Raw genomic sequence first — 25,103 nt, forward strand, 5'->3', positions numbered from 1 at the left:
TTAATGACTGACTAGGAGTGGCAGTTTTAGAATTATTTCACCAGATGTATTTATGCACATTTTTTCCCACCCAGGACTCTCCATCTCTGAATTTCCTCTCTCCTACTCCAGGCCAGACACCTCGCAGTCAGCACCCGCCTTCCCCCTCCGCCTGTGGCACTGATGTTTCTTTGCTGTTGGCTAAGCGAGGGTAGAGTGTCCCTCTTGAGTCTGCTGATTTTCAAGTACCTTTAGTTTACAATAGTCCTTCTGCCAAGTGGCATGTTTTCAAGTGGCATGTGCTGCCACCTTTCATTCATTTGCTAAATTCTTCCCTTGCAGAATGAGAAGTGTAGTCGTTTTATAAAGCACTGCAGGTTATTCCGATAGACTGTCTCCCTCGGCAACTGCTTGCCTAGTCAACTAACAAATTAACAGGCCTTTGAAAATTGCTGTTCATTGATCCCAAAATGTTCTTTTATAATCTAGATGGCTTCCTTTCTTGCAGCAGGAGTGTTGAGAGTAGCCATGTTTCTTTAAGGAAATTCTCAAATTAATTGCCACGGATGCCTTGATGGTGGTTGATGTATACACACTCGCCCCTGCGTGCAGTCATGCACTTGTTCTGAATATTGATGGGTTTATATTATATTTTATCGATCGGTTTATGATCACCTGTGTGTGTGTGTGTGTGTGTGTGTGTGTGTGTGTGGTTTGTAATCAGCATTTTTTCTGTATATGGTTGGAGCAGGGGGGATGTTAGGTGGGTGCCATGGTATATTAATCATAGCTTCTAATAGAGTGAATCTGTGTGTCTGTCTGTCCATCCATTTGTCTGTCTGTCCGTCCGTCTGTCTGTCTGTCTATGTATCATCTATGGGACTTATTAGAGTGGCTTACTAACTGTGGTCCAGCTAGTCCCACTATGGAAGGTCCAAGAATCCAGTTGTTCGGTCCAAAAGGCTGGATGTCCCAGCTGGTTCTCAGAATGTGTTGGAATCCTAAAGAAGTAGCCTCTGATGCTGGGGAAGGAGGGACTTGACAGCCAGAGAGAGCGAGAGAAAGCAAGCAGGCAAAGAGCAGGCGCGTCCTTCTTCCCTGTCCTTTATGTCAGCATGTATGCTTCCACACCCCAGCGTTCGGGATGGGTGCTGGGGATGTGAATGCACGTCCTAATGCTTGTACAGCAAGTGCTCATCTCCAGTGGTCAAGCTCCCTGACCTCCTGTCTTTCCTCTTCTTATGTATATGGGGGCAGTTTTGCCATTTCCTAACGTAATCAATAAAAACTGAAACAGTTATTTTACTGTACATTTAGTCATCAGCTAATAAAGTTCATAGATACAATGAACAGTTATTTATTAGCTTTGAAGTTTGTATATATACATATGTATGTATGTATGTGCATATATATATATATAGTCTCTAAAAGTATAAGCATCTTATGTATATATATAATATAATATATTTATGACACCTTATGTATATGCTATATATACATTACATATAGTAACATATCTCTAGTGTCTGAAAGCAGAATACTCTTATATTATGAAAAACTTTTTAAACTGTATCAGCCAGTTCCCTTTTAAGCTAAAAGACACAAATCTTCTCTCCTCTTACCCCTCACCCTCCCAGAGTGGAGAATCTCAGTATTAATTGGAGCAAAGATGATTGTACTGCTGTTTCTAAGATTTTATCAGGTCTCTGGCAAGCTAATGTCCTGGTATGGGGTCCATTCGCTCTGCGTATCTATTCTGCACAGCAATGAGAGTGCCTTGATTAATATGTTACAAGAAAATAAAATGGATTTGGAAAAATCATAACATGCTTTCATGAATATTAATTCATATTTGTATGGAATTGGGCATAATTTTCAGTATACTTCTGGAGGCGCCTTCAATATGAATGGAGGCCTGGTCTCTGAAGAGACCAAATGTCTGAGGCAAATTATGTCTTGTTTGTTTGTTTGTTTGTTTTATCTTTCAAGTCGGGATTTCTCTGTCTATCCCTGGCTATCCTGGACTAGCTCTGTAGTTCAGGTAGGCCTTGAACTCACAGAGATCCACCTGCTTTTGCCTACTTGATTTCTGGAGTTACAGACGTGCAGCATCATGCCTGGCTTCTTATTTGTTTAAGGTTGGGTCTCTTGGAGCCCAGGCTACTTCTCACTGCGTAGCAGGAGATGGCCTTGAACTTCTGATCTTCCTGCCTCAATCTCCCAAGTGTTAGGATTATAAACATGTACTGTCATTCCTGGTTTTGTGTGGCACTGAGATTGGAACCCAGGTCCTCATGCATGGTAGGCGAGTATTTAGAAAGCAAATATTGACTACTGACTACTTTTCTGGCTTGTTCTGACGCAGGAGGGCTGCTGGAGCCAGCTGTTCAGTGGTGTGCCCTTTTCCTCTTTCAGGAGATCACAGTACCACCTGCCTTCTGTTCCTTGCACAAGCTGTGCTCTGATTCACATGTAGGTCATACGCAGGGCAGCCCTCAGTTCCAGCCCTCTGGTCTGGTCTAGAACATTTGATCTGGGCTTAGCATCCTTTTTAAAAGTATTTAATTCAGCTTGCTAGTGTATATCTGAGTTGCTTGATTAGCGTGTGTTCCATTATTCCTGACACTCACAAGGAGCACCCTCATCCCCTGCCACCGCCACACACAAGTGCATTGCATTCTTAGCACCATACAGGCCAGTTCTGCTATGGAACGAAGGATAAATGGAGTGAAGTCCTGTGTTAGCCCATCCCACCTGATGCAGAAAAAACATCACACATTGGAGCCTAGACACAGTGTGCACATCTGCAATGCAGCACTTGGGAGGCAGAAGCAGAAGGGTCAGAGTTCAAGGTCAAGCTCCAATGCACAGTGACTTTTAGGCCAGACGGGACTACATGAGACCCTATCACCAAAAACACAGAGGGAGAAAGCTAGAAGATCTTAAATTTAGTAACTAACAGTAAAGAAATGTATGTCTCATTTTCGTAGAGGAGATGAAAAAAATAACAAAATGCCATTGGGTTTGTTGTCTGGTACAATTTAATTTCACCCAAACTGTGCCTTCTGGCTATGTTGGGAGGTGCCCACAAACTCTTAGGCCTCTTTTATTCATGAGAACTCTGATCTCATGAGACCGCCTCCCAAAATGCCCATGGCATCACCGTATTCTGTAGGATTTCATCATGTAAATTTGAGGGGAACACATTCAGAGCAATGCGTGTCCCATGTATTGGTTTTGATTGGCATCTCCTACAGGAGCATAAACAACATACCATTGGCTACACGACTTAGGAAAACACCCTCCTCCCAGCAGTCTTTAACTACCTATAGCTCCTGGGTCAGGTTGGAGTTGTCTTTATTTTCAAATGTGCCTTGAAGAGTATAGAACCCTAGAACTGTGTATGAGGTTCAGCATCGAAGAGCGTTTTCTTTATGAGACACATCATATCTCTTTATTTATAAATAACCAAATGACAAGCCGTGTGTGCGTGCGTGCATGCGTGCGTGCGTGCGCGCATGCACTTGCGTACATGTGTTCGCTGTGGGTAAACTTAATGTGTGGACTACCTGTAAGGTCATGTAGCCTGAGGTTTTGCCCTACAGTTTCTAAAGAGTCAGGTCTCCCATCCCAGCTCATCCATTACACATCTTGGTGATAGTAGTGTTCACTTTGCAGAGGAGGTAAAAAAAAATTTAAGGACTCTCAGACTCCCCTGTTTCCGTGCCCTCAGGCTGGGGTTGCTCCTCTTGGTTTTACAAGGGTACTGGGTCACCCTAGCTCATGCTTGGGGCCTCACACTTGCTCTGCAGGCGCTGGTTGAGGCCCCCATCTGAGCAGTCGTTTCCTCAGCCCTGACATTTGCCTTCTTTCTGGCTTCATTTCCCAGGCCCTGCTGTGATTGCAAGGGGGCAGTTTCTTTCGAATTGAGCACATACTTAGTGCTCATTTTGGAAACCTGAAGTGATTGCTGCACTAATTTGGAACCAGAGTGCATGGGACTGCCTCTGGGAAGCCACTGTGTAGGGAGCAGAGGAAGCTCTGAATGAGTGAAGTCCTGAGAGAATGTGAACTGTTGACCTAAATACAACCCACGGCAAGGGATCCCGTAGCCTCAGGGAAGGCAAAGATGTCCTTGGGGGACCAAGTGCAGATGTTGACAATGTGTGCATGAGATGCCCATTATAGTTTGCCTACCATAGATATTCACATCCCCAAGGCTGCTCCTCTGCAGAGACTGCTTGTGCTGAGATTAACTGAACCCCATCTCCCCTCTCCAGTTGTGTACCCCAAACCCTGTCTCCTTGTTTATCTGGAATTACTACCTCGGCTCCTTGTTCAGTGGTACGCAATCACGGTGCTTCTCTGCAGCTCAATACAATGAGCACACTGAGCTTGGGAGCTGCTGAAGCCTCTCTGCTCCAGAGCCCCGTCTGTCTGTCTGCCTGACCCCAGCCTCCAGCTTTTATGTCTGTGCCTGTGTCCATTTGCTGTCTCTTCTTTATTCCCTCATTGCTCTAGTCAGGTCCACGTCCCATGATCTGTGATAAATGTGGCAGTGCTCAAACCTGTGATCCCGGCAAAGTGAGGAAGATTCCCAAGGCTTGCCGCCCAGCCAGCTGGGTAAACAAACCCCTGGCCAATGAGAGACTCCGTCTCAAAAACAAGGGTAGCAATTGAGCAAGGCAGCGGAGATTTAACCTTTGCCTTCTACATACGCATATACCGAGAGATGTACCTTTAGCACCCAACCACGAACACACGCAAACACAAAGGAACAGGATCGGCATATTTGTGGTGTCCTTAGGGGTTCGGGAACACTTGGTCACTGTTTCTGTGTCCAGTCCCTCCTTGCTGATAACCTTATTTAGTCTGTATTTCGGCTGTGACCTCCTCGGATATTCATTTAACCACCACGTCCCCTGCCTTTTCTTCTTTTATGCAGAAAGATGTAGCAGTAAAGCCTCAGGAACGTGTGGAGAAACGGCAGGCTCCCCTGACCAAGAAGAAACGAGAAGCCCTTACCAACGGCTTGTCTTTTCACTCGAAGAAGAGCCGGCTCAGCCACTCGCACCACTACAGCTCAGATCGAGAAAATGACCGCAACCTGTGCCAGCACCTTGGGAAGAGAAAGAAGATGCCTAAGGGACTGAGACAGGTGAGCAAGCCTGGTTCATTCAGGCCCAGGATCTCCTCTGGCCTCCTGCGTCTCTGTAGTTGTCAGTAGGTGACAGTTTCTTTAATACGATAGCGCAGAGATTGTTTTTGAAAGTTGTATGTCTGGTTCTAAGTAATAGCCTCACAGTCTAGGTGTGTTCTCAGTATCTGACTAACAGTCCAGCATCGGCACACTTTGATTTTAATGTCTGCTGCTATTCAGAGCTCCATGTAGTACTGCTGGTACATGGAGGAGGTGGTCTGGCTTCTGTAGAGATCTTTGTGGCAAGGACAGATGGCTGCTTGGAGAAATTGGTCATATCTGTTGTATACCTCAGGGTTCTGGTGTGCTAAAAATGGTGGTCTCTGTGTGGGCAGGACCTTATGTAAATACTGTGGCATGTGGGAGAACAGTGACAAAGAAGAGTGTCCACCTGTGTGCCACCATTACTTTTCGCAACCCTGAGACTCAGGACACTATGACTATTGTTTGAACAAATGCTTTTTTGTGGGCGTGGTCTCTGGCCTGTTGCTAATTAGGTTACAATGATCCACAGGCAAATACAGCGCTTTGCGTTTGGGAAGCCTGTCTGCCTCTGTAAATCCCTACGTGAGGCAGATTGATAATGCAAAGCATGGCTGTTCAGAACTGTTTCTCCTCACAGAGTTCCTTTAGTGCTTATAGAGTAACCTGAGTCCTTTGTGGGTCTTCCCCCCCCCCCCAGAGGCTTTATGTAAGATTGCTGTCACTTAAAAGGAACAAAGAAAAGAGTTGTCACAGTTGACAGAATAGACTGCACAGGTAAGTTTCTAGTTTGCAGATATTTCTCTGCAGAGCATTAAGATCTGAGACCACAGAAAACAGTGGCTCCCAAACCTCACAGGTCATCAGAGCCGTATCAAGGACCGCACTAAACACACATCGCCCAACCTCTGTCCATGAGCTAATGGAATCTTTACAGTGTACGAAGTCTACAGCCTGATCATGGTCAGACTGGTTTGGAAGACACTTGTGTGAAACTTGACAAGTGTATTCTGAGTGGTGACTTTTAGATATGGGCTTGGGAAGATTAAAAAGCCTTGAGAGGATGGAATGGGCTGTTGGGTGTCCTAAAGGGAGTGAAAGGTATTTCCTGTATAGAGACATGTAAAGTGATGGGTGTCAGCGAGGACACAGAAGGCCTGTGCCATAATGTCCCCAGCACCATACTCACTTGTCAGTCGTGTTGTTAATACTTATCTGTAGCTATACAGTCTGCAGTAAAACTGGGCTCCAGGCCTTCAGTGTGTGGCATTAGCTAGCAAGTAATGCAGTAACCCTGCCTAGTGGATAACTGCCATGTGTGCTTTAGAGATACAGAAACTGGGACTGCAAGAGATGACGTGGTTTGTCAGGGAGCACCTTTGCTATGCGGGATTTAGACACAGTTTCTCTAGCCCCTTAGTTGGCTCTGTTTTCCCCGTATATTCTGTTCTCTTTTGTTTGGCATAAGGGTTGGACATAGAGAGTAAAAAAAAAAATAAAAATAAAAACTCTGTAGATCATAGGATGGAGGAAGGATGATCTACATGGCCAAATGGAGCATTGATCTTGGAAGCTGCCTGAGGAAGGCACAGGATGAGTCAGGATAATCTTAAATTCACAACAGGAGTATGGAGTTGGGAAGCTTGAAAGTAACCAGGTTTAAGTGACGATTCTGTGTGCGTGTGTGTGCTGGTGTGAGGAGAGCTGGGGAGATGAGATGGAGGGAGGACTAGGTTCCCTAAAACATGATGTTGCTCTGGAATTTGGGTTTCTCACTTACGTACAAATACAATCCCCGCTGGAGAGAGGACACTATGTTTTCACCTTCCTCTTAGGCCCTCTTGCCTTCATAAGATGATGTAGAACTACCTCTTACACTGTCAGGCCAGAGACCACTCCACTTCCATCCTCAGGCCAAGTGGTGTGTCTTCCTCTATGACTCGATCTCACTCTTCTTTCCTTTGTCTTAAAAGTCCCCCTCGTGATTTTTGTGAAGCCAGGAGTTCCAAGTTTCTTCTGCGAAAACATTAGTGAGGATGACAGAAGGCTACGGTCATGCACCTGGAATCTGACTAGCCTTTGATCTTAATGGTGTAATGATATTTTTGATATTAATGATATTTGCAGTCAAAGCCTTCTTTGTTCTACATTTGAAGAGTACTTGCTTTGCAAATAATAGATGAATCCTACCATTCGCCTACAGTACCAAAGAAATAGTATCATCCTGTATCCTTTATTCAGGCCTAAATATACTAGTTTATCAAGAATTCCATTTCTGTTAAGAGAAGTAGAGTTGATAACTGAGGTAAAATCATGGTTCGTGTTATTGGTAATAGTTTTAGAATCACTCTCTGTCACTGCCCTACTGGAAAATTCAGTTCCTGAAGTAGGTTCCTCAAGTTATTCCTTCTGAGCCTCATGATAACGCGTCACAAGTAACATGGGCAAATAAGCTGTCATAGAGATCTGTGGACAAAGACCATAGTGGGCCTAAAAGAAGGCAACTTGTGTTTAGTCTTCCCATATTCGAAGACATTTAAAGGAGAGGAGAAACATTTGTAGGGCATGGTGCCATTTCATGTGAACATTGATTGGCAAAAGGCGAGACAGAATATGTGTATAATTCTAGGAGGTCACTGAGGTGGCTCGCCAGGTAAAGGCTCTTGCTGTCAGCCTCCAACAATCCATGTTTGATCCTTGGTACTCACACTAGGAGGAGAGAACCAATTCTAGTTAGGTTATCCACCCCCACCCCCCACACACACACACACACACACACACACACACACACACACACACACACACACACACACACACTCTACATGTAATTAAAAGACTTTAGAAAGAGTGATAAGTGGGATTGCTTTTATCTTGTGCTAGAGGCCAGTACATACTACAGTCACTGCCCTCTGACCTTTGATTCCTTGCAGGGAGAATAATTGATTCTGTCTTAGCTGGAAGGGACCTTGAGTTGAGAGTGAGACAAGAAGAAAATTTCCAAATTAACGGATCATCCTCTTCTGCCCCCGACTGAGGGAGTTGAAGTCTGAAGACATGTTGATGACAGTGGGCATGAGGAAGAGAGGCCCCCACTCTTCCTTCTTGACATGTGGAGAGTGAATTAACTTTGCATCCTATTAGGGTGATACTTCCTGGGCAGGCAACTTGATACATGGCTTTCCTGTAATTATGGAAGACATTACTCTTTAGTAGAGAGGAAATAATAGGATTCTCTCCCCCCCCCCCCCGAGAGACTGTTGAAGGCAACTGACGTTTTTGCGCTGAGAGCACAATTATATACTTTTAAGAGAGAAGGGGGAAGAAGGTGTACTCCTAAAGCCAAGTCGCTTTTTCCTTCCTTGTCTGATTATAAAACCACGGCTCCTGTGATATGTTTCCATTCTGTCAAAAGAAAGTGTTTTAATTGGCACTTAGCTTATTTGTTGGATTATGTTTTTAATGATAAATACATAACTGTCTTAGAAGAGGGTTGATCAGTAACTGCATTGGCAAATGGTTGCTGGTTTGAATAACACCATCTCCAGTTCTCTGAAGAGCTGGGGCGAAAACAATCCGATCAAAGGCACAAGTTGCTATGACACAAACTAGTTATGTCTCTGTGACCCGCTGGTTTGAAAACTTTCTCCCTGGGAAAGGCATGAGCGATGCCTGCTCTGAAATCTCCAGAGTCAGATCCTGTCAAAGCTCACCCTAGGGAACTAGTGACCTTGTGGGGGTTATGGAGCAGGGCTGAGGGGTTGCACACAGTACTGTGGCTGACCCGAGAGCAGGAGCACTGCAGAGTCTTCACCTAGCCATCGTAAGATGGCTTGAGTTGTTTATAAATTCCTAGGATCTCCCACTTTCTATATTGTCCTGTCTAGATCCTCACCCCTCTGCCTTTCTGAAATTTCTCATAGAAGCATGTTTTAGGGAAAAGAAGCTGCCGTCTTAGGGAGTCTTCCCTAGTTATCCACACACATCCATGGTCTGGAGTACTCTGATTTATTCCCCTACTCTCAGAGTCTATCACACACTGGGAAGGGGCAATAATTTCTCTAGCTCCTTCCTGCTTGAAGTTGGGGGTGGAGTCTAGCATGTGTGTGTCCAAGAGAGATGACTCTTACGAGGCAGGTTCCTGTGGCGAATTCAGGGTACCGTGACAGGATTCTTGCAGGCAGTGCATCTGGGGCTCCATCTGTATGGCCTTCTGTAGAAGCAGAGGGGCAGAAGGAGCACAGAGGAGAGTGCTAGAGGCCACTCTAGGATAGCTAGAAATCTGGGATCCTTTCCCAGGAAAGCCCTAACTAGTAGCAACCAGTGCAAGGCTGGTTCCCAGAGTGATAAGCTCAGGATCTGTTTTTTAAGCACTTTGGTGGCTATTGAAATTTATAGAATCAGTTTGAGGTCTCACCCAGATGGCTTCTAGTGAGGGAGAGAGAGAGAAAGCCACCATTTGAAAATAGTAGTTGGCCTGTCCTTCTTGGCTCCAGGTAGGCAGTGGCTGCAATGTTGGGATTGAGGCATGTTCATGATATTTATTTCTGGGAAGCATTTTTCGTAGAAAAGAAAAAAAAAAAAAAAAGGAAAATCATTTAATGATAAATGGTTGTCAGAATAACATCCCATATGGATTTAAGTCTAATTTCTATGGAGTGTGAATATTTTAAACTGTTAAAGAAACACATCAAACATTGTCTTCTTTAGTTATACTTTCTGTTGGTTATTTAACAGTACACAGGTAGTGAAAATTAATCACATTTTTTTTTTTTTATTGTCAAGATCATCTGAGGATCTGGTCCACAGGGCTCCTATGGGCTTGATAGGAATGTCTGTTTCCTATGTCCTTCCTCTTAGCAGTTGTTCCATTTATGTGAGGAAAGTCAAAGGCCTTGCCTGAACAGGGCTTGGCTTGAAGTCATGGAGGGAAGTTCTTCTCTGTATTGACCCTCCTCTCCTTTGTAGACTGCACATTGGTTAGAGCTCATCCGTTGAGGTCTCCATGACCTCTCTGAACAAAAAAAAAAAAAAAAAAAAAAAAAAAAAAAAGGCACTCCCCACCGTTACAGAGTATTGTGAGAGATGCCCAATAGACTCCTGTGACCGACTTGACTTTGGAGGACCAGGGGAAGATAGTATCCCTTTTAATCCCTCTGACCACCTTAGTACATTTTTTAAGTGTGGTTATCGAGCACCCAGAAGGGTAGGTATTTCGGTCTGGTACTCTTAACTACTGTGTAATATTTAGATAAAACTTGGGCAAAACCCAATCAACCAAGCTTTGGTTTGACAAACATGTTTGTTTTTTAAGTCATCCTAGTAATTATTATGGCGGGTAGACCAGTAGATCCACTGATTTAAACAGCAATTTGACATCAGTGAATTGAACTTTGACCTTTTCTGTACCCTACTCTGGCAGTTGTAACATGGTTAAGCTTTCCATCTCATTCTTGATCATCATAACAGCCATCTCATGAGATGCAATAACATTAACAAATCCATAGTCAGTGAGCCTGGCCTTAATGGTCTTTTGCAAGCTGATGCAGATGATAACCATGGCTGTTACTTGGCTTGGAATGTGGTGCAGTGTAGTACCACCTTAAAGAAAGAAATCTGAATCCAAATTGCATACCTTATAAGTCAACGTGTCTCGTATACATACTGTTAAAACAGCGGTGCCTGGAAATCCAGGTAACCCTATATGGGTGTTGAGTGTTTAAGAAGGAGCCTTTGCTCCTGCAGGAAGAAGTACTGCAACAGAATTAAACATGGTGGGATGTTTGTTTGACATTGCAAATCATAAACTGCAGGCATAGGACCAAGTCTTAAGAGCAGATGTTGATCGTCATTACATCATCTTTACAATCAGAGCTCTTAGTACAGATATCCAAGGCAGTTGCTTTAGCTCCCTGTATAAGCATTACATGCTGGCCTCATCTGGAGGAGAAGGGTGGTTTTGGTGCTGCAAGGCCAGGTGAATGAGCCTTCTGATGTATTTCCTGCCCTTCTGGTGGATCAGCATGTCCAGTGAACTCTTCTTCCAGCTGGGACTGTTACCCCAGGCTGGCCTTTTATCTCTTTTAGTGTGACTGACGCTGTCTTGGGAGCACTCTGTGATATTGGTTATTGTAGAAATTACCTTGCAAAGGAAGATTTGTAATGGAAAACTCAGATTAAACAAATCTTGCCAAAGCTACATTTCTGAAGATCTGCTAATTAGTTTTGAGTAGAAATCTAGGCCAAAAGCCACTCAGGTATTTATCCAGCGTGACTGCAGAGCCAACAGAAGTCTTGAAATGGGAGTGTTTGAAACAGCGATGTAATTTGGGATTGTAGTTTCATAATGAAAGTACATATGAACTTTGCTATGTGCTCTTTCATAAATTTGCTGTAATAGCTAAGTGCCTGGAGGTACCTGGAGCTAGTGTTAAGAAATGTGAGCTGCAGTTAAACCATTTTTAACTCAGACTTCGGAATCTCACTTAAAATGTTAATTGGGATTTCATTTGCTTTTCAAAAGTCAGGGGATATGAGCACTCTGGCTGTGGAGGCAGGTAGGCTAGGTGCGGATCTTTTCCTGCCCTTCTACCCAGACCCAGGCCTCCAGTTTCATCCCCAGCTTTGAAGCAGAGCATCTGCTGCAGCCTCTCTCCCCCATCTCCAGTGGATCACACAGATCTTCACCTCTAACCGCCCCCTCCCTGCCCCCGCGCCACACACACACACACACACACACACACACAGATACACACACACACAGATACACACACACTAACTCATTGCTTTATCCCAGCTCCCAGCTCCCAGCTCCCAGCTCCAGGCCCCAGCAGAAACCCAAAGGCTGCTCTGGCCAGGTAGACTGACTGCAGATTGCCACCTCATCCCCAGCTCCTCCAGCTGCCATCTCCCAGTCTCATCCCCTCCTCTGCCGCAGACCATCTGCTAAGGGTTCCGTTCTCCCCCTGCCTCCATCTCCAGTGTACACAGATCCTCCCCTCCTAACCATCCCCACCCTGTTGCTTTATTACAGCCCTCAACTTCCTGGAAGCCCACAGGCCACTCTGACCAGGGAAGCAGGGAGGCTAACTGCAGATCTTCACCTCTTCCTCCATCCCAACAAAATTTAGTTCCCCAGAGTCTCATCCTCAGCCCTGGGCAGAACACTTGCAACAGTGTCCCTTCTGCCTCCCCAACCCCTATACCATTTCCACTCCAGACATGTTGTCCTCAGTGCTTTGTCCCAGCCCCTCAACCTTAGCAGGCACTCCCTGGGAACCCACAGGCCACTCTGACCAGGGAAACCAGCAGGCTAATGTCAGATAGTCTCCTTGCTACGCCCCCCCCCCCCCCGCCCTCACACACACGCACCGCCTCCATTCCTTTAAGTCCAAATCCCCAGTCTCATCCCAAAGTCTGTAGCAGGTCTTCTGTAGTCTCTCCTCTCTCTCTGACCCCGTTCCCAGAGGTCTACCTAAGCATATCCTGGTGGAACACCCTGCTTTTCCCACCCCTGTAAATTCCCTCCCCCAGCCCTTCCCTTTACCTACCTGCCAGCTTCCAGTAACTAGAAATACCCTGGTTTGTTTATCTGGAATGCCCAGTGGTATTCCAGGACCCCAGAAAGAATGTCCCAACAAACACCACACTCTCCTAAGAACTAGAGGGGAAAAAGAAACCAAGGGACAAAACACCCACCTAGCAAACACAAGACTAAATACCAGCACCTAGAATCACAATCTCCTTCTCAGTCCCAGATGCCTATATGCCAGTGTAGAAACACAACCTGTAACAACCAGGACAGTTTCCACTAGAGCCCAGCCACCCTGCTGCAGCAGGCTCCGACATAGGTGAAGCCCAAGAAAAAGACCCTTAAAGCACCCTTTATGAATATGATAGAAGCCCTTAAAGAGGAAAGGGATGAGTGAGTGCCTTCCAGAAATCCATGAAACCACAAATAGTAGAAGGAAAAGAATACAACTGCTTAAGACCTGAAAGTGGAAATATAAATCAATAAAGAAGACTCAAACTAAGAAAGTCTAGACACCAAAAATTTAGGACCTTGGGCATGTGGCTGACAAGTATAGGGTTGGTTATAACTGTTTTGATTTAAGCTGCATTTTGAGAGCTGGAAGATGTCTCAGTGGTTACAGTTCTACATCGTTCCGCACTTACAAAGGAACTAACTTTAGTCCACACCACCCCTGTCAGGCCTCTGAAAGTTCACCTCCAGGGGAGCCAATGCCTCTGACCTCTTGAGGTCACCTGCAGTCAGGTGCACATTCCCACGCACAAGCATGCATGCGTACATGCAATTAAAGAATACAGTTTACACTTGTGCATTTGGGAGGCAGATGAACTGTGCATTTTTCCCTCTCAAGAGTGTGCAAGGTTGTCTACATGTAGCCCGACTGCAGCTATAGGACATGTCTGCTCACAGCAATCCCATCCCTACACTAGCCTGTACATGACAGGTATGAGTAGGAGTTGGGAGTGGGTGGGTGACTATGGCTTACCATGGTGTTGGTGGGGATCCAAGCAGATGGCTGTGATAGCCACGTGCTGCTGTGAGAGAGATTCCCCGTGGGAGCTGATGGCGGTGACAGGCGACTCACAATGTGCTATTTACAGTTTGGGTTTGCAGTCTTTCAGTGACATCTGAATGCTCTTTAGCAACTGCTTTCATTATTGCCTTTCGAGGAGCTGCTAATTGAAAATGAAATAGTGGGTGGGCTCTGAGACAGGCAGGCAGGGACAGGTCCATGTGGTAAATGCTCGTTGAGAACCGTTGGGCATCTTCACACTCAGTCTGTGAACCTTTTTCAAAATAGGAGAAGCCAAAGGTGTGTTTTGAGATTCTGTACGCTTGAGCCAGTCCCTGCCCTAAGAATCACATGTATACCTGTGGGTCTGGAAAGGAACCTTAGTGAGTGCCAGCTGCTCTCTGCTCTCTCTGTGTGGCTAAATGTGTGCAGCTGGGATATGTCAGGTCTCCTGCCATCTTGTGACTGTCTCATAGGACACAGTCTATTTTTTTCCTCTAAGTGTTTGCACAGGCTCCACTGTTGCTAGTGATTACATAGTGCCTTTGTTTGAGGAGGTTGAATTGCAGAAGTTTGTGTGTGGATGTATTCATGTGGAGGCCAGGGTACAACCTTCGGTGACATTCTGCAGGTGCCTAGGATTTTATGGGGCGGGAGGGACTGGGGCTCAGACTCAGGTCCTTGCGCTTAGAAAGCAATTGCTTTACTCACTGAGCCATCTTCCCAATCCTTGGTTGCGTGATCTCTCGACCTTGGGGATTTACTGTGTATTCAGGTTCTTGTGTGTGGCTTTTCTATCTATAACTCTTACCCGTGATACAGCTCTGTTGGAAGTGGGCATGACGCCGGAGCACGGTGAGAAGAGAATGTGGTGTTGGTTTGGTTGAACTGATGGCAGACGGTGACCCCAGCTCAACACGGGGTTACGGTGACCCCAGCCCAACACGGGGTTATGCTGCGTCCTTCAATTTCAGAGCTGCTGACTCGCACGTGTCTGGTGTTACTGAAACTGTCGTTCTCTTAAGTGTTGATGTCCGGAATTGTTTTATTACTCGCCCTCAAAATAAGTTTGCATACCTCTTTTTGAAGGGCAGTTTTCAGACCACCTGTATCAGAGCTTGTCCCGTGCTTGTGTGACAAGGCATTCTCAGCTGCTGTCCCTGGAGTTGACTCCCTGGCAGTGGCTGCAAGAGTGAGACGTGGAACTTTTATTTGGGGCCGGTAAGACGGCTCAGTGGATAAAGATACTTGTTGCCCAGCCCGAGGACTTGGGTTCAATTCCCAGAACCTGTATCATAAACAGAAAAGAACCAACTCTTCTGAGCTGTCCACTGATCGTAGCACAAGGACACATGCCTGTGCACCTCCTCCTCACTCTCACCCACGCCCACAATTTTGTGGGGAGGGGCTCCATTTGTGGGTGGATGCTTGTGTGTGCACATGTGTACATGGGTATATGATGTCCCCCCTGAAGCTACCTCCCCAGACCTTATATACTTATTTTTAATCACTAAATAAGAAACTTCTGACAAATCTCAAAAATAAATAAATAAAAGAAACACCTTGTATGAAATTAATTTGATAAATAGCATAACGTTCCTGCTTGATGCATTCATCTACTGAGCTCTCTTCTGTCATATTATTAACGAGAAAGAAGTGCTTTTGCTGCATGCTATAGATGCATCAACGTTCACCTAGATGTTTCCGATGGTTGTTTTTCCTATGAGTTTATTAGAATGATCCAAGAAGAATAGTGCTCCAGTGTTATCTCTGAAACCTTCTCAAATGAAACTGCTCTAAGTGTATCAGAGGAGTTGGCTTTTTTCCTTGATTCAAATTCCCCTCTACTTACACAAACATGTTTTGTGGGGCTGGAGGGTGGGCTCAGTGTTCTACAGTGCTTGCAGAGTACCTGAGTTCAGTTTGCAGCATCCATATCAGCCTGCCCACAGCCTCCTGTGTCTCTAGCTGCAGGGAGATCTGACACTATCTTTGGCTTCCTTGGGTACTAGCACACATCAGGCATATAGACACATAAAGTGTGTAAAATACATCCCTTCCCAGGTATAAAATTCTCCACTATTTGAGAGTATCATGGTGGAGATTGATACTATTTTTCTTCTTAACCAGGAAAGCCTTTGCTTAGTAAAATAATGAACTTGAAGTTCTGCGAACTTTTAAGGGCATTCTTGGCTCTCTTGTTTAAATAACAGAAGTCACACTTAGGGCTTCACAGTTGCCTGTGGCCTGTCAACAGCAGGTAGCGCTTGTTTTCCACACACTGATCAGGAGGCCAGAAATGATCTTCCCCTCAGGATGAACAGTTGCTTCTGAGATTAACACACCACACAAGAAAGGCTGTTAATAATGACTTTTGACTTTAAAAAAAAAAAAAAAAAAAAAGCAAAGACCAAGACAATAGGGAAATCCTCTGACACTGAGTGAAACGTAACACTGGGTAATGGGCCTGTTGTGTTTTGCTGGAAAACTGAATAGCATTTTCTGACTCTTCATCTTCCCTCTTGCATGATTTATTGTCACCTGGCTCCTACCTCCCTGTAATTAGAACTCCACATCTCTGTTTCTCCAATAGAGAGCAGTATGTGGAGAGTGGTTTTGTGGAATGCTGACCATCTTAATAATGACTGAATCAGAGTGGCTGTGATTACTCATAAGAGATCCTTAAGATATGGACATTTTTTTTAAAAGAAGGAATGGGTAGGCAGGGTCATTAGACCCTTACCCGAGACTCTAGTTACCTACTCCCTGGGCCGCTTGCACGCGCTTTTGTTGTGGAGTAAATACAGGATGGGAGGTTAACAGAAGAAATCCCTTGGTGTAGCCATGGGCAGGTCGTCATCCATTCTGGAGTGACGTGGCTGTTAAAGGGTCCTCATGTGTAAGTGATCGTTCACTCATGCTCCTGTAAGTGATCGTTCACCCATGCTCCTGTAAGTGATCGTTCACCCATGCTTCTGTATTCCCCGTGAGCGCACTGCTTAGCCAAAGCTGGAGTTGGGTGGACTTGTGCTCAGAGGTGAGTAGAGGATTGTTCACGTCTCCATAGGACAAGCCTTGCAAATGTGAGGACTTCCCACGGTTTTCCTGGTACTGTGAAGATACTGGGTGTAGACAGGTGATTCCTGCAGCCCTTGCCATGTCCTTCCTGAAGCTCACTATGCTCCTTGGTGTTCTGTTCCTGAGCTGTCCTTCTCTGTGCTTCTTGAGTTAACCTTAGTGGCATGAGGAACCCTTAAGATCTAACCCCTAAGCGTCTGCCTCCAGGTCTCTCGCTGCCTAGTCATGCTGGTTCTTTCCACAAAGCATTTATATTTTTATCTTTAACAAGCTTTCCTCTTAACAGATACACAGAAATATAAAGGTTGTGCATATTAATGTATGTGTGTGTGTGTGTGTGTGTGTATTTGCACAATGCTTAAATAAAGCAAAGCGTGTTTATTTCCTGACTCCTTTTCCATTTTTGTAGTTAGACTGTTTTCTAAGTTTTGTCACATTTTTATGTATCTTGGGTGCCTGAATATGGAGGGGTAGGTATGTGTGCACATGACACAGAATACATGTGTAGGCTAGAGGACAGCTTATGAGAACCAGTTCTCTCTTTCCTACACATGGAGACCAAGGATCAAATTTAGGTTTTCAGATTTGCCTTCAGGTACTGTCTCATCAGCCTGTGGAAAACTCCTGTTAGACATTGCATAATGTTTAACTTAGATTAAACGTGTTTATTTTCTGAAACACTGATCATCCTTTCATGGTAGAAGGGTTCAAAATAATTTCTTCTTGAAACAGTTAATATAGACCTGGTATTTTTAATGATTGTTCTGTACAGTGGTACCAGGAGCTGCACGCCATAACTTTCAAATAGTTTCTCAGCCTTTTCCATCCTCCCACCGCTGTCCAACCTCCGGCCACCATCGCTATAATCTCAAATTTCTGTGCAATTGAATCATTTGGGGATTCAGCGTGAGTGCGACCACGTGCTCCTCCCCGTGCTTGACCTGTTTCACAGAACATAATTTCTGGTTCCAGCCCTGTTGTTACAGGGCGGGATTTCATTCATTTATATGGGCTGAGGCAAATAAATAGTGCGTATCCGGATGTGAAATTCTAACTGCCCTCCACCCCGCCTTTCTCCTTTCTTGTAAGAAGTGCTGTGCTTTCCTTGTGGTGGTTCCGGTTTCCAGTCTTACCTCTTTCAGTCAGGCTCTACTGTATGTTTTAGAAATCTTTAGACTCACACATTTGATCCTGTGTGTCCAGAGGCCGATCTTCTCCTTCATGTCTCTGAATGTCAAATTTTTAAAACATCCCATAATCGCCCCTCCACTGATGGAACGGTGTCTGGTTCCTCCAGCGGCTCCTTCGGCTTCATCTCACTGCTCCTCTCACTCTGGCTGCAGCCTCCACGACTCCCCTCATGTTCCCACCGTGGTCACCATGCACAGATTTGTCACTTATGGACGAGGCCTTCCTCTTAGTTCTTCGGGCTTCACCTCACATTTCACCACTTCAGGAAGGCTTTATCTAGCCATATCTTTTAACCTACAGACTGTCTGGGGTCCCTTCTCCTCTGTGCTCATCTTTTTACGCCCTTACACTTAGAGTAACTTGTAATTTCAGGTCTGTCTTTTTCTGGGTTTCTTGTTCGTGTGACACCTGTAGCCCAGCCTCAAGCTTACTACGTAGCCGAGAATGATGTAAGAAATACTCCCCTGCCTCCACCTCCTGAGTGCTGGGACTACTGTTGCTCTCCACTACTTATGAAGTGCCGGGATTGGCGCCTAGAGCTTTGTGCATGCTGTGCAAGAACCCTCATAGCGGAGCTACGTCTCTGCCCGTCTCTTTGTTTCTGGTTTCCTTCCTCACGTCTACTCTTCCTGCTCTACTGCAAGGTTTTCAGATGAGTGATGTCCACCAAGTCAGGCATTTTCTTGCATGTCATGCCCTGCCATGCTAGCAACTAAGTGGTTTGAGCAGCACTGGGTCCCCCCCACCCCCCCCACCCCCGTGTAATGACAGTGCTCTTTCCACAATCCCGATACATTCTCATTTTAACTGACTATAAGAAACAAAAGAAAAAAAGGAAGGAAGGAAGAAAACATGGGATAGTCTGACACTGGAGACATGAAAAGAAAAGTGAAGCACTGTTCAACACTTTTATGTCCAGAAAATGTGTCCCAGAAGGGCCTGGAGAGGCCATTGGTTAAGAGTGCTAGCTGTTCTTGAGGAGGACCAGAATTTGGTTCTCACTACCCACACTGGATGGCTCACAACCACATGTACTCTAGATTGAGGGGCTCTGACACCCTCTCTGCACTCCATGGGTCCCCCCGAGAAGACGGCGCCTGCTGCTGTCTGTCTTCTGAAATGTCTAAGCAGTTTTTCTTCCCAGTACTCCAGCCTGTGGAAAGGGTAGAGTTGCTAAATGGACCCAGGAAAAGCTGGCTTTAGGAAACCATAGCTTTCTAATTTTCTGAGGTAAAAATGGCCAAAGAGAAACACGGATGAAAGGGAATGAGGTGAAGTTTGCTGAGTTTACTTTTTACATGTAAATATGTGACTGTGAGGGTGGGTGGGTTCTCTACTCATTTGCCTTAAAAGCGTAAATGAATTTTAGCATCCAGAAGTAAATGGGAGATCTTCACGTTGTAAAATATATGGTCCCAGAGGCCCTCTGTCTAAATTGTTCTTACCTTGGAGGTAGTTTGAATTTCCACTGAGTGACCCAATTAATTCATTGTCCTCCTATTAGCTCCTTCAGTAAGCGTGGACTGAGAGGCCTTTGTGCATGAATTTTCTATAAGCTGCTCAAGCATAGAAGGAATGCACTTTGGAGATCACACTACTGTTGCTGTTCTTACAGCTTGTCAGCCCCTCCCCCCCACTTCCACAAGGAGCCCCATAGAGTCAGCAAGACCCGGATACCCAGATTACGAGCAGCTCAGAGCTAGTTAACTTACCTACCTACGAGGAGTGCCTCCCAGCATCTCAGAGATGTACCGGCGTTCTGAAAAGTTGTTGGTTTCTCAGTGTGGTGTGTTTCTTGACATCCTTCTGCCTTTTAAAGAAGGCTTTGAGAATAAATCATGTGTCCTGAAAACACTGTCTACTACTAGAAACAATAATATGCTCTTGTTATCATTCCTCCTGGATTTTTGTTTTTACAAACCAGAAAAAACAAAAGGTGGGGCTTCAGGATTTCTTCATTTTTATCTCAGATACCACTTATTAGGAGTTAGTTGGCTAGTCGTTTGGCACTGATTGTTTGCAATTTATCAAAATTAAATAAATATATGTACATATGTGTATGTATATACTTACACACACACCGTTTATTTATTTGTGTGAATAGAGTTCAGAGTAGAGTTTACAATAGTTGAGTCTCTCCTTTCACATACGGGTCTTAAGATCCTAAGGCTTGGGGACAATTGTCTTTTTCTCTTAAGCCATCTTGCTCGTCCCAGATTATTAAACTTTTGATAGCTCTCCAGTGTTTACAGAGATATGTCTTTAGATCAAACCAAAGGTTTTATTTTCTTCCCTGTTTTTGTGTCCTTGTGTGAGTAAGAAGAGTGTGTGTGCGCGTGTGCGCCCGTGCATATGTGTGTATGTGTGTGTGAGAGAGAGGGAGAGAGAGAGAGAGAGACAGAGAGAGAGAGAGAGACAGAGAGAGAGAGAGAGAGAGAGAGAGAGAGAGAGAGAGGAGAGAGAGAGAGAGAGAGAGAGAGAGAGAGAGAGAGAGAGAGAGAGAGAGACAGAGAGAATATGAATTTATCTGTAGCTGGAAGATTCCTCATTCACAGCCTACCTTACTTTTGAAACAGGATCTGCTGAAGCTGGCTAAGTATCCCTGGCTCCCCAGTGGCAGGGTGTGCATCACCACACTTTTCTTTAATTGTCAGGTCTACCTATCAATGGCAGAGCTCCACATTTCTGACAGAGCAAGTGCCTCAGCCCCCTACTCATATTTTCTACAAATTGTTTTGCTTATACTTTTGCTCTTTTTGTAACCACTTACTCTGGAACTCTTTTTTTAAATAATAAATTTTAAAAATTTATTAATTATTCACTTTATATCTCAGTCATTGCCCCCTCCTTTTCCCCCTTCCAGTCCCACCCTCTGGAACTCTTAGAACAAGGAAGTTTGAAGCTGTTTAGAAATACAGCCCTTTAATGATAATCTCTATACAACAGAGCCAGAAATAGCCACCACTGCCTGTCGCTTATTTAGTTGGAAGTAGATTACTTTTATTGCAAGTGGAACTTCAGAGCAGGAATCTTTGAATAGAAATTTGCCAGCTTTAGAATGAGAATACTGATAGTTCTCAGTTCATTCATGCAGTGTTGTTTGTTTGTTTGTTTTTTAATGAAATAGAAGATAATGTATTTTAGTCTTGTCTTTGGCAATCTTAATTCTTTTTTTCTTTTAAAATACTTTATTTGTGTGTGGGGGGTGGTGTGCATATGCATGAGGGTTCCCATGGAGCCAAGAAAAGGCATCTAATCCTGTGGAGATGGAGTTACAGGCTCTGTGAGCCACCTATTTGACCTGGAACTTGTCATGAAGTTGGACCTGCAGGCCTTGGAGATTCACCTGTTTCTGGCTATGTAACTGCACTCCCTTTTTTTGCTTGCTTGTTATTTTAAATTATTAACATGGGTTCTGGAGATAGAGCTGAGGTCTTCTTGATTCAGCCCAAGCAGTGCACTCACTGAGCCCTGTCCTTAGGCTCCAGAATAACATATTTTGAAAAGGACACCATATAGCCAAGAAAATCCTCAGTTTGTTGGAATTCATAGTCCTATAGGAATGGGAAGCAAAAAATATTTTGGAGGACTAAGTTTCTGTAAAACTAACTGCAGCTTTCAGTGGGATTAGCCTCCAAAGAGCTCACAGACCACAGTTTGTGTCTGTTTGCTATTGTTCCAGTTAGTCCCCGCCCCCCCCCTTTTCTGGGCACAAATATTGCCGCAGCACTTGGGGACTCCAGGGACTTTTTGGTAATAGAAATTAGGCCTGAGAGTTGTGACTTGTATTTTTCAAGAGCCTGCACTGAGCAGTTTGGGTGTCTCCCACGTTAATGAAGTAGATTTCTGTGTGAACATATGATCAGGGTCTGAAAACCGAGAAAATACAGTATGATTTGAACTTCATCGTTCTGCCAAATTAGTATCGATGGGAGAATTTACTGGTGCAAGGGCTTTTCTGTTACCAGCAGATTGCATAAACTTAGTAAGGATTCTAATGCCATGTCTGTCTGTGTTGAAGAGCTGTAGAAAAAAAGTGGCCCGCAATGTCCTGGAAGGTTCTGTTTGAAGTCAACGAAGTGTCACAGCTCTCTTTGCACACTTGTTTCATGTTCTGTCTCAATGAAAGCACAAAGCAAGAGACATCACAGTGCTGGTCAGAAACTATGTAGGGCTTGGATACTAGGATTTTAATGTTAGCACTTTTGTTGGCTCCAGCTTCCCCATAGCTCTTAAAAAAAAAAAAAGAAAAAAAAAAAAAAAAAAAAAAAAGATTTATTTATTTGTGTATGTGGTGTGTGTGTGTGTGTGTGTGTGTGTGTGTGTGTGTGTGTGTGTGTGTGTGACTATGTCATCTGTGTGCAGATACTCAGGTAGGCCAGAAGAGGGCGTTAGATTCCTTGGAGCTTGAGTATTGGTTTTTGTGAGCTGCCCTGTGTGTGCTCAGAACCGAACTCACGTTGTCTGGAATAGCAACTGCTCTTAACTGTTTTGCCTCCTTTCCAGGATGAAAAACTTAAGAATTATAAGTGATGTGAGCTGTTTAAGGAGAATGAAACAGCTATTCAATGGGGAAAAAAGGTTTCCTGCTGTCCTAGGTTCATTTCTGCTGCTGTGATAAAATAGCCTTTAAAAGAGCAACTTAGGAGAGAAAGGGTTTATTTGGCTTTCAATTCCAGGTCACAGTCGATCATTTTGTAGGAATCAAGGCAGGGATTCAAAACGAGCCGGTTACGTCACAACTTCAGTCAACATCAGAGAAAAATAAATGAATACATGCATGCTTTGTACTCTGCCATCTTTCTTTAGTCTTCACATTCCAAGACCCAAATCAGTAAATATTGCTCCTAGCAATGGGCTGGGTCTTCCACCCTAGTTAATGTTAATTAAAAGAATCCCCCACAGGCGCATCCACTGCCTAGCCTGATCATAGGGTCCCTTATTGAAACTGCCTTCCTGGTTGGTTCTAGTTAGTGTTCTATGGACTCTATTTTAAGCTCATTTGTGGATATACAGTGGATGGGTTGCTTTGTCATCATTGTATCCGGTGAACAGAAGGTATCAGTCTTGGCTTTTATATTCTCTAATCTGCAGGCATGGTTTATGGGAGAAAGAGACTAGAAAGTAGAATCGGGTAAAGTCATCCCTCACGGCTGGTGCTTTTCTTGCTTATCAAATTATTGCCATTTCTTTGACCCTTCAAGTTTGTGGTTACAGCAGAGTGTGCTTGTTATGTGCCTCTAATATCACGTGAAACAACTACAAATGCTGAAACTCTCAACATTTATTTTCTTTGACTATTAAGTTGATTTTAAAGGCCTAAAATAATTGAACTCTGGTCGCGCTAAGTATTTATTTCAGTTGGGTGTGCCATTAAATGTGTAACCGATACAGCACAGCATTTGTGTTTCACAGTAATAGCCCACCACCGTGGCGGCACTGTGGTGTGCACATGAGCACACATAAACAACCACTGTGCACATCCATGCACATCAGTGAGATTGAAAAACGCGAACACGATGGAAAATACTGCTGTCTGTGCAGGGTATAAAAGCCTGTTTCTGAGACCAGATTAAATATGAGTTCTTACAACCTCTTTGCTTGAGGATAACCACACCTGTTGACGTCGATCAGATGGTCACAGTTTCAAGTCTCTGAAGTTGAAATCACGCAAACTGCTTGCTTGGAGTAATTCATGGTGACAGATGCAATTGATCACTTGTGTAGTTTATTTCTTTCAATCACTAACTGTTTCACTTTGAGACTTGTGCATTGACTTGTTTGGCTCTGGGAAGTCCTTTCCTGTATTGCACCGATACAGACTTTGTTAAGATGATCAGAAATGATACTTCTTTCTGTGACTGCTCACTAACTGTGGGGTGACATGGTGGTGGCGGCTGTCCTTCAGAAGGATCCCCATCCGTTCCACCTTACACAGTCTGTTGTTACTGTGAGAGACCAGAGGGGGTGTTTTCCTCAAGCACTCCATCCTTGCATTACTTGGGAAAACTGTAAAGTAAATAAACTGTGTAAAAGACTCTTCGAGCGGTTTATGAATGATAGATATGTCCTACTTTTTACACTCATCTTCCTTGTGGTTTTTATAATGCCATCCATTTTTCTTGGGAGGGTTCCTTCACAGTCGTATTTGTGATCTCAGGCAAGGAGTTATGAGCGACAAGCATTAAAGTCTCCCTCCAGTTTGCCATCTGAGATCAAGGCTTGTGAGCGGTTTGTCTACTTCTCACTAATATGTGAGGTTTTCCCTTCATCCAAATCTATACATAAGTTTGTATTTTTGATACAGTCTTTTTATGTTGGATTGTCTGAGTAATAAGAATTGTGTAAATTGTGAACCTATGTCTTCTTGCAGAGAGCACAGACAAATGTACATTGTGATTGCCTGAAGAAATGCATGTCTTCTGGTTTAATGTTTGCACTTGGGTGGCTTTCTTTTTTTTTTTTTTTTTTCTTTTTTTTTTTTGTTGTTGTTGTTGTTGTTGTTTAATTGTCAATTAAGATGGGGAAATTCAAATGGAACAGAGATCATAGGAAGCTTGATGAATGGTGACCGAGGATGCTAGGGATGAAATCTGAAGGATACCTAATGCTTGCGAAATTCTGGCGCATGAAGCCGTGCCACCTCTGGCTCTTTGGGCGCGTTATCCTAGTTTCCCTCTTCTTGTGGTGGTGAGACATCAATGACAGGTAGAAACTTAGTGAAGTAAGTGTTTATTTGAACTCACAGTTCCAGGTTGTAATCCATCATGGCGTGGAAGTTAAGGCAGTAGGAGCTGTAACCAGCTAGTCACAGTGCAACCCTCGCTAGGAACAGAGAGAAAAGGACGCATGCACACCTACTGTTCGCTACTGGTCATCTCTGCACTCGGGTGCCCTGGAGCCACCACCCCCCCCCCCCCCCCCCCGGGAATGGTGCTACACGGAGTGGGTTGGAGATTTCACTTTCAGTTAACACAGTCAAGAAATTTCCCCAGAGAGCGACCTGATCTAGAGGGTCCCTCATTGTGACACTTTTCGAAGCTGGTTCTAGATTGTGCCTTGCTGACAGTTAAAGCTCACCATCACATTCTCACAGTCTCCTCAAGCTTGGATCGCTGGCCAGTCTTGTGATT

General features: G+C 44.4%; 1 protein-coding gene and 1 pseudogene across 4 annotated transcripts in view; both read left to right on the plus strand.

The window, feature by feature from the left end:
- The window catches only part of Auts2 (activator of transcription and developmental regulator AUTS2), a 1,105,889-nt gene that overhangs the window by 279,080 nt on the left and 801,706 nt on the right, over positions 1–25,103 (plus strand). For all 4 annotated transcript variants that reach the window (XM_051161360.1, XM_051161363.1, XM_051161362.1 and 1 more), the window contains exon 2: positions 4,925–5,137. In XM_051161360.1, the coding sequence (XP_051017317.1) occupies positions 4,925–5,137 (213 nt within the window). The remainder of the gene's footprint in view (positions 1–4,924; positions 5,138–25,103) is intronic.
- LOC127202967 (MKI67 FHA domain-interacting nucleolar phosphoprotein-like) overlaps positions 14,541–25,103 on the plus strand; it is a 66,904-nt pseudogene continuing 56,341 nt past the window's right edge.

Source organism: Acomys russatus, chromosome 19, assembly GCF_903995435.1.
Source record: "Acomys russatus chromosome 19, mAcoRus1.1, whole genome shotgun sequence".
Lineage (NCBI taxonomy): Eukaryota > Metazoa > Chordata > Mammalia > Rodentia > Muridae > Acomys > Acomys russatus.